We start from the raw sequence: 9,666 nt of genomic DNA, 5'->3' as shown, positions 1-9,666 counted from the left end.
GTGATGATGGTGAGGATGGTGGCGATGGTGGTGATGATGAGGATGGTGGTGATGATGATGGGGGTGGTGATGGTGGTGATGATGATGGTGGTGGTGATTATGAGGATTGTGGTGATGGTGGTGATGATGATGGTGGTGGTGATGGTGAGGATGGTGGTGATGATGATGGTGGTGGTGATTATTTGGATGGTGGTGATGGTGATGATGGTGGTGATGGTGATGATGAGGATGGTGGTGATGATGATGGTGGTGGTGAGGGTGATGATGAGGATGGTGGTGGTGATGGTGAGGATGGTGGTGATGATGGTGGAGATGATGATGGTGGTGGTGATGGTGAGGATGGTGGTGATGATGATGGTGGTGATGATGATGGTGGTGGTGAGGGTGATGATGAGGATGGTGGTGGTGATGGTGAGGATGGTGGTGATGATGGTGATGATGATGATGGTGGTGGTGATGGTGAGGATGGTGGTGATGATGATGGTGGGGGTGATTATGAGGATGGTGGTGATGGTGATGGTGGTGATGGTAATGATGGTGATGATGATGATGGTGTTTCAGGCTGAGAAGATCAAGAAGAAGAGGAGTTCTCTGTTCGGGACATTTCATGTGGCTCACAGCTCCTCGCTGGACGACGTCGACCACAAGATCCTCGCCGCCAAGTGAGTGACCTTTTGTTCTCGCTCCCTCTCCTCACTCCCGCTCGCTCCACCACCGCTGCTCTTGCTCTGGATCGTGTGTTTACAGATGGAAACGAGCAAAAATCCAGTTTCACTATAAAAACGTGTGAAGCCTGCCAGAAATATACTTTTACAACAAACACTTACGTTAAAGATTAAGTCTTTATTTCCAAAATTATAAACAGAACGGCAGCCATTTTATAAAAACTCAAGATGAAAAGAATATAAGAATCACGTTGTGCTGGTTCATCTCAAACTGCAGAAATATTAGTGACTATCAATAAAAAGTTTTGTCTTATGAGAATACATATTTTTAATAGTAGTAAGTAAAGTTTATTTATTATAGCACCTTTCAAGTCAAGAGTAAAATATAGTAAAAATAATTTTCTGTATGAGGGGTGTGGTGATTATATATAAAACACACACATATATATTATATATAAATATAAAACTTGGTTCAGTTGAAAAATCAGCGAGTTATGAAGATTTTTAGTTGTGGGTTGACCTCTTGCCTTGATAGACTCACAAGCATTAGGAGACTCGAAACCAATATGGCGGCTGTGTCGACGCGTCGCTGTAAGGTATCTACATGTAGATCTTTCTGGATTTTATCCGCTTTAGCAAGCTTTTCTGAAAGAAATTGCGCTGACAGTTGTGATGTTCTGGGCATGTTTTTGGGATGAAATTGTGGAGCTAGATGTGATTATTTCAGGCATGCAAACTGGTCAGGGGTAAAAAATATGAGGTGTATACGCAACCAGAGAAACGGACGGTGTCGGTTAGTAAGCTTACATGCTGTATAGATAACGTGCATTTGTCCTCTGCAACAAGAGAAAGATCCCGACACGCAAGGGCGTCACTGTGTGTAGAAAAGCAGTGGGGACATAAGGACTCAGATCAGGGGAGTGAAGATACACTTAGCTCACGCGACGTGGCGATGCACCACACTGCTGTCACAAGAACGAAATGTGACGATACGTTAAAAATATTTAATAGAAATCATCAAAGCTGAAATATAGGAGTTGGGGGGGGGTTCTAGTGGTCCTCCCGCAGATAATTCTGAGCATAAAACACTTACTTTCCTGCATTCTGGTGAATGTTCTGCACCAATTTCTGCATTTCCTGCATCAATTAATGGTGGAAATGTTTTTATTTATGTGAAGGGAAACACAAAAATCAGGTGGCAGGTGACGTTTCAAAATCTATAAGTATTACAGAATCTATGTCAGAGCAGCTCTCAGTCATTTCTCCTGTAGATCAACTTTTCTCCTGTAATATCGTCCCTGCTAAGTCAGCACTCATGCGGGCTTGATTTAGTCTTCACTCCTCTTTTGTCATGTTCACAGGGAGAGAACGGAAAACTTGGCCAAACAGGAACACTGACAAGAATTTGTTAAAGTTTCTGACTGGTGCTGCCTTTTTCAAAGCGTTTGTGCTTTATCATTTCATGCTGCAAGCTATTTTTCAAAGCATTTTTAACAGTTAACTCACTGTGTGGTGAAAGTTCAGGTCACATTTCCTTTTAGGTTCAAATTTCAGCTTCATTGTCATTTTATTATACGGTTACATTTTATTTAGCAGAAGTGACCTCATTGCACGTAGACACATTAACGCCCCCCCCCCCCTCCCCCTCAGACAGGCCCTGGCCGAGGTGACGGCCGCCCTGCGGGAGAAGCTGCACCGCTGGCAGCAGATCGAGTCTCTGACGGGGTTCTGTGTGGTCAATAACCCGGGCCTGGGAGCGCTGGCCGTCGCCCTCAACCTGGACCCGTCCTTCCTCGGCCTGCGACCTCCGACCCCTCAGCACCTCCTCCTCTCCGATGACCTCGACGACATGGACGAGGACATCCTGTCTCCTGGGACGCTGCAGTGTAAGTCTGAGACAATGAGACGTTTGGTTACCTTTAGCATTAGTCTGCTGATACGCACAAACTACAAAAAACACAGCACAGTAAAGACTCTGCGTGCCATTTAAGGAACTAGAGACATTTAAGTCCTTAAGGTGGATGCGTGTAAATACACTTACTGTGGGGATTCAGTCAGACCTTTAAGGGTAACTTCTGTATTTTTAAACCTGGTTCCTATTCTCACACGTTTGTCTAGAAATGACTTCTAGGTACAGAAGGTTTTAAATCCGTGCAGTAGGATAGTAGTAGATGCTTCAAAATCATTTTTTTCACTGGGCCTTTAACCTGTAAGCATGTAAATTATCTTTAAACAAACGTAAATTAGCTAGCTCGTCGTGCGTACTGTGTGTTGTTGTGAACACCGGATCAGCTGCTGGCGGCAGCATCTACTGCACATGTTCAGAACTTTCTGTACCTACGAGTCATTTCAGCACCAACATCCAGTATCTGACAAAGTGAGTACACCCCTCACATTTTTGTAAATATTTTATTCTATCTTTTCATGTGACAACACTGAAGAACACTGCTACAGTGTAAAGTAGTGAGTGTGCAGCTGGTATAACAGTGTAAATCTGCTGTCCCCTCAAAATAACACATCACACAGCCATTAATGTCTAAACCGCTGGTAACAAAAGTGACGACACCCCTAAGTGAAAATGTCCAAATTGGGTCCAATCAGCCATTTTCCCTCCCCGCTGTCATGTGACTCGTTGGTGTGAATGGGGAGCAGGTTAAATTGGCTAAAGAAGCTGAGGGTAAAGATGACGGACTGGCCGAGCATGTCTCCCGACCTGAACCCTACTGAGCATCTGTGGAGCTCCTCAAACAGAAGGTGGAGGAGCACAAGGTCTCTAACATCCAGCAGCTCCGTGATGTCGTCATGGAGGAGTGGAAGAGGACTCCAGTGGCAACCTGTGAAGCTCTGGTGACCTTCATCCCCAAGAGGGTTAAGGCAGCGCTTGAAAATAATGGTAGCCACACAAAATATTGACACTTTGGGCCCAATTTGGAAATTTTCACTTAGGGGTCCTCACTTTTGTTGCCAGCGGTTTAGACATTAACGGCTGTGTGATGTGTTATTTTGAAGGGACATCATATTTACAGTGTTATACCAGCTGTACACTCACTACTTTACACTGTAGCAAAGTGTCATTTCTTCAGTGTCACATGAAAAGATATAATCTAATATTTACAAAAATGTGAGGGGTGAACTCACTTTTGTGGAAACAGGTTTAAAAATACAGAAACTATCCTTTAGGGTGGATGCAGATAAAACCACTTACTGTAGAGATTAAAGCTGACGTAAAAGAAATAAATCTGTGTGGACTTTACATCCCCCAACAGCTCCACTAACCACTTCAGGTTTCTTACGGAGGCTCAGAAGGGACAAACTGTACAAGACATTTACGTGATTCTGAGTCAACATGTCAGAAGAAATAACGAGACACGTTTACCTGACCTCGCCTCAGCTCACCTGTGGCCCGCCCAATGTCTCCATCCCCTCCTCTGATTGGTCCTCTTTTCTTGGCATCTCTCTCTGTTAATTGGTTCCCTCCAGACGCAGCATGGCAGATGGACCGGCGAGTGAGCGACCTCTGGCCCCTGAGTGGCATCGCAGACAACCAATCACCATGGAAACAATCTGGTTGGCCCCTCCCTCTTTCAGCCTTCCCCTTCCTCTGATTGGTTCTTACCTCTGTAAAATCATCAGATCGTGTAATCCTTCGATTGACGAGCATCTCAAAACTCTGCCAGGGTTCCCAATGTCCTTCGAAAACAAGTTTGAGTTTCAGAAAAAATTAAATGCAACAGTAAGATCTTTTGAACATTTAGAACTTTCACATCGGGGTTAAGCCCTTTAAAAAAAATAGAAAATGACGCACACCAGCACTTCAAATGCTGAGAAATATTTATTTAAAAATACTACATCTTAAAACCAAGTTATATTATTAATGTGAATATTAAATAAGCATCATTTCCATATTGCAAGACCATATAAATACCAAAAAAACATCAAAAAAAAAATATATTATATAAAAAATAAATCACTAAAATCTTGATTTCTTGAATACGACCTAAAGATCTGTTGCTAAATGAACGTGGGAACCTTCACAGGCCCAAATAAAACAAGCTTTACACTTTTAAACAGAGGTATAGATCACCCAGAAGGCGGCGTTTACGTGAACACAAAGTGATCAGTCGAAAAACATCACAACAGCTCGCATTGACGTTAGCTTGTTAGCTACAGATGCTGGCTGTCAGGCAGGCTTGCTGACGTACGTTAGCAATTTAGCTAATATCCCTTTGCTTAAAAGCCAAGACAAGATGTTATGACAAATATTAGCATTGCTTTCTTGAGGCAACGCTAACACCTGTTAGCTGGCAGTGTTGCATAAAGATAATTTAGCTTTTCGTCAAGCTAACGTAGCTGCTGACAAGGCAAACAGTGAGTTACTGTCAGATTAATACATTTTATTCTCTCAAACTGTCAATTTCTTAATAAACCTTCTAGGCAGTACTTTAGTACTTGGTAGTATTTTTATGTTAAACTTATTTCTATAAAAGTTAAATTGGGGTTTGTCTTACTGAGACGCGCGTCACAGTTTCTGAGGGCAACACCAGCTTTAAAGGAATAGTTCAACATTTTACCAAACATGCTTATTCTCTATTGGTGGATGTGGTTAGCCTAGCTTAGCATAAGACTAGGAGCAGGGGTAAACAGCTGTTATCTTGTTTGTTTGATCAGCACACAAACAGAAAACAGTTTTTTTTTTTTGTTTTGTTTTTTTACGGGGAGTTTCTCACTGGAACTGTTTGTCCATTGTAAAAACCACAAGCTGTTTTTTACATTTCTGTTTGTATACGGATCCATTTGTCTTAAGTGTGTTAATTAGCAAGGTTTAGCAGTACTGGCCAGTTGTTCCCTCTGCTCTCGGTCTTATGCCGCGTTTCAGACCGCTCGGAACTGGGAAGTTTCCAAGTTTAAATATCCGACTTCTGACCTCAAAGCGTTTCTGATGACGCCAAATTTAACAATAAACATGGCTGACAGTGACAAACTTGCACTGTTAAACCCTCAACAGTGCACTTGGTGTTAATTAAAAGGATGGCCATTTTATTAAAAGGGATAAATATATACGTTAATACTCGTTAACTGTGTGTCATTCCAGCTACATCAGTTGGTAATCCTCAAAAGTCAGCAGAGGTTGGAGGCTATATTTCAAAATGTTTTCACATTTCTGGGCATTTTTAACATTTTCCTGAAGAACTTTTGTGCAGAGAAGATTACTTTTAATTTACATGCAGAACAAGTCTGATACTAGCATGTGTTACTCTAATTTAATACTTTACTTTGCCTTTTAGTTTATGGTTTACTATTTACAATGCGAGCTGCCTTGGTTGTGTGACGTCATTCAGCTGCTACTCGTGAAGTCGTGGTACAGATTTTTTTCTAGCAGTAGGAAATCCGACTTCAAGTTCCAAGTTATCTGAAAAGCAGCATTAATGCTAAGCTAATCGTCTCACTCTCACAAAGTTGTGTAACATTTGATGGAAATGAAAGGAAACTATGACTGACAGCAGGTGTCCACGTGAACGCCTCCTCACCTGCGCAGCTCTCCCCTTCTCCTCCTTCCTCCCTGTGTCCAGATCACACTTCACAGTCTCCTCCTCACCTTTTCCCTCTGAAGACCTGGAAAACAACACTTTATATTAACAGCTTACCTCCTCTTTTCACTGACACCCACTTACAGGTCTGCAGCAGCTGCACAAAGTAAATGCTTTTTAATTTCAGAATTAAAAAACATTTACGCAAGTCAATTCACGCAGTTGAATGTTTTGATTCCAAAACACACACAAGTCAGTTATTTTTTAAGTTAATAACTCCTAATTGGAAAATAATAATTATATTTATAATAATATCATAATATTCAGTCGTCATCTTTAAAATCACGGACGGGTCGTTTTGGAATCACATTCACTTGCAGTCAGAAAGTCTCTGATTCAGTCACTGCTGTTCGGTTGTATTTCTTTGAAATATCTGACTTCCAGGATGTGAAAAATGAGGTACACTGAGTTAGCATTAATGAACCTACAGCATTGTATTATATAGTGTGAAAGTTTGACTTTAACATTTGAGATTTTCTCACCAACAGTTGAGATTGGATTTTGGTGATTTATAAAGATCCAACATTAATATTTACTTATTTCGGACAGTTAACAGGATCAGCCAACAAACAACAACTAGGATGCAGCTTAAGGCTCCATCCACACTTCTACGTATTTGTTTTAAAAATAAAAATATCTCCGTCCACTACAGCGTCTTAGCTGCGTTTCAAAATTGATCTCCGTCTGTATTAAAACGACTGAAAACACACATCACGTGACCGTTCACGTACACTGGGCATGTGCGGTGTAAACAGGAAGCAGACTGTCTGCTGTGCAGCTGCAGGAGATTCGGCTAAAGAAGAAAGTTCTACTAGAGACAAACGATGTGCAGCGACAGTGAAGAACCACAGCAGAGATTTCTCTGCATGGACCGACAGCGAGCTGGGACGGTTACTGAAAGTAACACGGGAGGACAAAGAGACTGTGGCAATCAGGAAGCCAAACGTGAGCGTCTGCGTCCTCGTTTTTAGTTAAGACGTAGGAGTGTGGGTGGAGCCTGAGTCAGTCTGTACACCAAAACAGTAACTTTGTAAAATCATTATCCACCATGGATCTATGTGGGAATTTAGACCACAATAGCACAAATGCACGTCTGTGTCACTGCAGGCAAAGACATAAAACTTAAACGGATGCTGATTTACAAACTGTGTTTCCTCTCTGAAGCATCTTTTTGTTCGAAAGCTGTCGCAGATAAAAATGGCACTTTATCACATTTTGCACTTTTCTCTTGACGACGTGCTGCTTTATGAATTTGTTGCACATTATTTTCTGTTTATGAGTCTGAACTTCCTGTGGACCTGATTTTCAAAATAAAACAACCAACTCAGCCTAACTCCTCCTCCTCCTCCTGCAGCTCAGAGCCCGATGCCCCTGCGACAGAGGATAGGAGACCCTGCTCTGACCTTCAGCTCTCAGAGGTTGGTTGAAGGGCGTGGCTTATCTCAACAGGAAGGCCACTGCACATCATCCCGCCCTCCCAGCGGCTACACCCGACAGAATCGCAGCCGCTCGATTGGCCAGCTGGAGTTCCTTCCTGTGCCTCCTCCTCCTCCCTCTCTTCCTCCTTGTCTCACCCCTCCATTGGCCCCACCTCTCCTCCTCACCCCCCTTTCCTTTCATTCTGTCCTCCCCCGAGCTCCTCCTCCTCTTCTTCGTCCTACTCTGAAGGCACCACTCATTTTTCTGCTCTGCTCTTTCATTCTTCTTACTTCCACTCTGTGAAGGCGGCGTCCAACCTCCCGCCTGCAGGGGGCGCTGCGACCAGCCAGAGGCAGCGCTGTCGCTCAGGCAGCTTTGGGTATCTTCTCGTGCATGGCCGCTTTCCAAGATACTGATGTACTAATGAGAAAGAAAGCGGAATCAGCGGACCTTGTTTCTGAAACATTTGTACACAAAGATATGATCTGAATTTAAGATTCTTTGTTTTTAATTTTAAAGTATTTGTTAGTGGACAGAATTTACAGGATGTCAGGATTCAACGTTTACGAGTTTTACACATGGCCAGAATTTGGAGTTTATGAGTTTAAGGGGTGGCAGGATTGAGAGTTTACAATTAAACGACTGGTCAGGATTGAGAGTTTACAATTAAACGACTGGTCAGGATTGAGAGTTTACGAGCGATCCGGATTTAGAGTTTACAAGTTTTACGAGTGGTCAGGATTTAGACTTTGCAAGTTAAATTAGTTTTAAGAGTTTTACGGGGGATAAGGATTAGAATTTACAAGTTAAATGAGCGGTCAGGATTGAGAGTTTTAAGAGTTTTAACAAGTGATAAGGATTAGACTTTACAAGTTTTATGTGTGGTCAGAATTGAGAGTTTTACGAGGTTTTCGAGCGATCAGGATTGAGAGTTTACAAGTTATACAAGTGGTCAGGATTGTGAGTTTCATTTTTACGTGTTTCAAGCAGTCAGGATTAACAGTTTGCAAGCTTGATGACCGGTCCGGATTAAGAATTTACTAGATTTACTAGTTGTCAGTATTGAGAGTTTGAGATTTATCAGCAGTCACGATTTAGTTTTACGAGCGGACAGGATTGACAGTTTTACGAGTGGTCATAATTTAGATCTTACGAGTTTTACGAGTTGTCAGGATTGAGAGTTTACGAGTTAGCTGAAAATGTACTAGTGGTTAGGATTGAGAGTTTACGAGCGATCCGGATTGAGAGTTTACAAGTTTTACGAGTGGTCAGGATTTAGACTTTGCAAGTTAAATTAGTTTTAAGAGTTTTACGGGGGATAAGGATTAGAATTTACAAGTTAAATGAGCGGTCAGGATTGAGAGTTTTACGAGGTTTACGAGCGGTCAGGATTGAGAGTTTACAAGTTTTACCAGCAGTCAGGATTGAGAGTTTACAAGTTAAATTAGCAGTCAGGATTTAGAGTTTTAAGAGTTTTACGGGGGATAACGATTACAATTTACAAGTTAAATGAGCGGTCAGGATTGAGAGTTTTAAGAGTTTTAACAAGTGATAAGGATTAGACTTTACAAGTTTTATGTGTGGTCAGAATTGAGAGTTTTACGAGGTTTTCGAGCGATCAGGATTGAGAGTTTACAAGTTATACAAGTGGTCAGGATTGTGAGTTTCATTTTTACGTGTTTCAAGCAGTCAGGATTAACAGTTTGCAAGCTTGATGACCGGTCCGGATTAAGAATTTACTAGATTTACTAGTTGTCAGTATTGAGAGTTTGAGATTTATCAGCAGTCACGATTTAGTTTTACGAGCGGACAGGATTGACAGTTTTACGAGTGGTCATAATTTAGATCTTACGAGTTTTACGAGTTGTCAGGATTGAGAGTTTACGAGTTAGCTGAAAATGTACTAGTGGTTAGGATTTAGAGTTTACACATTTCTGAGTGGTCAGGATTTAGGCAGTTTGCTTATTTAAGTCTCATTCAGTTTTTATGAACAA

The 9,666-nt window shown here is 41.8% G+C and overlaps 1 protein-coding gene and 1 long non-coding RNA gene across 6 annotated transcripts in view; one reads left to right on the top strand and one right to left on the bottom strand.

Moving 5' to 3' along the window:
* The window catches only part of LOC123963384 (stromal interaction molecule 1-like), a 42,552-nt gene that overhangs the window by 29,914 nt on the left and 2,972 nt on the right, over positions 1–9,666 (top strand). For 2 of the 4 annotated variants that reach the window (XM_046040205.1, XM_046040206.1), the window contains exons 10-13: positions 562–662; positions 2,316–2,551; positions 4,146–4,232; positions 7,608–7,671. In XM_046040205.1, the coding sequence (XP_045896161.1) occupies positions 562–662; positions 2,316–2,551; positions 4,146–4,232; positions 7,608–7,671 (488 nt within the window). Of the gene's footprint in view, positions 1–561; positions 663–2,315; positions 2,552–3,931; positions 4,233–7,607; positions 7,672–9,666 lie in introns of those variants that run through there. The other 2 variants (XM_046040207.1, XM_046040208.1) reach the window with 2 other exon arrangements.
* The window catches only part of LOC123963386, a 31,526-nt gene continuing 24,178 nt past the window's right edge, over positions 2,319–9,666 (bottom strand). For both annotated transcript variants that reach the window (XR_006823163.1, XR_006823162.1), the window contains 5 exons: positions 7,963–8,092; positions 6,194–6,278; positions 4,282–4,355; positions 4,062–4,189; positions 2,319–2,557 (listed from right to left, as the gene is read on the bottom strand). This is a non-coding gene — a long non-coding RNA (uncharacterized LOC123963386). The remainder of the gene's footprint in view (positions 2,558–4,061; positions 4,190–4,281; positions 4,356–6,193; positions 6,279–7,962; positions 8,093–9,666) is intronic.

Source organism: Micropterus dolomieu, linkage group LG23, assembly GCF_021292245.1.
Source record: "Micropterus dolomieu isolate WLL.071019.BEF.003 ecotype Adirondacks linkage group LG23, ASM2129224v1, whole genome shotgun sequence".
NCBI classification, from domain to species: Eukaryota; Metazoa; Chordata; class Actinopteri; order Centrarchiformes; family Centrarchidae; genus Micropterus; species Micropterus dolomieu.
Note: the sequence above shows the minus strand (reverse complement) of the source record. Positions and strands in the feature narration are given on the sequence as shown.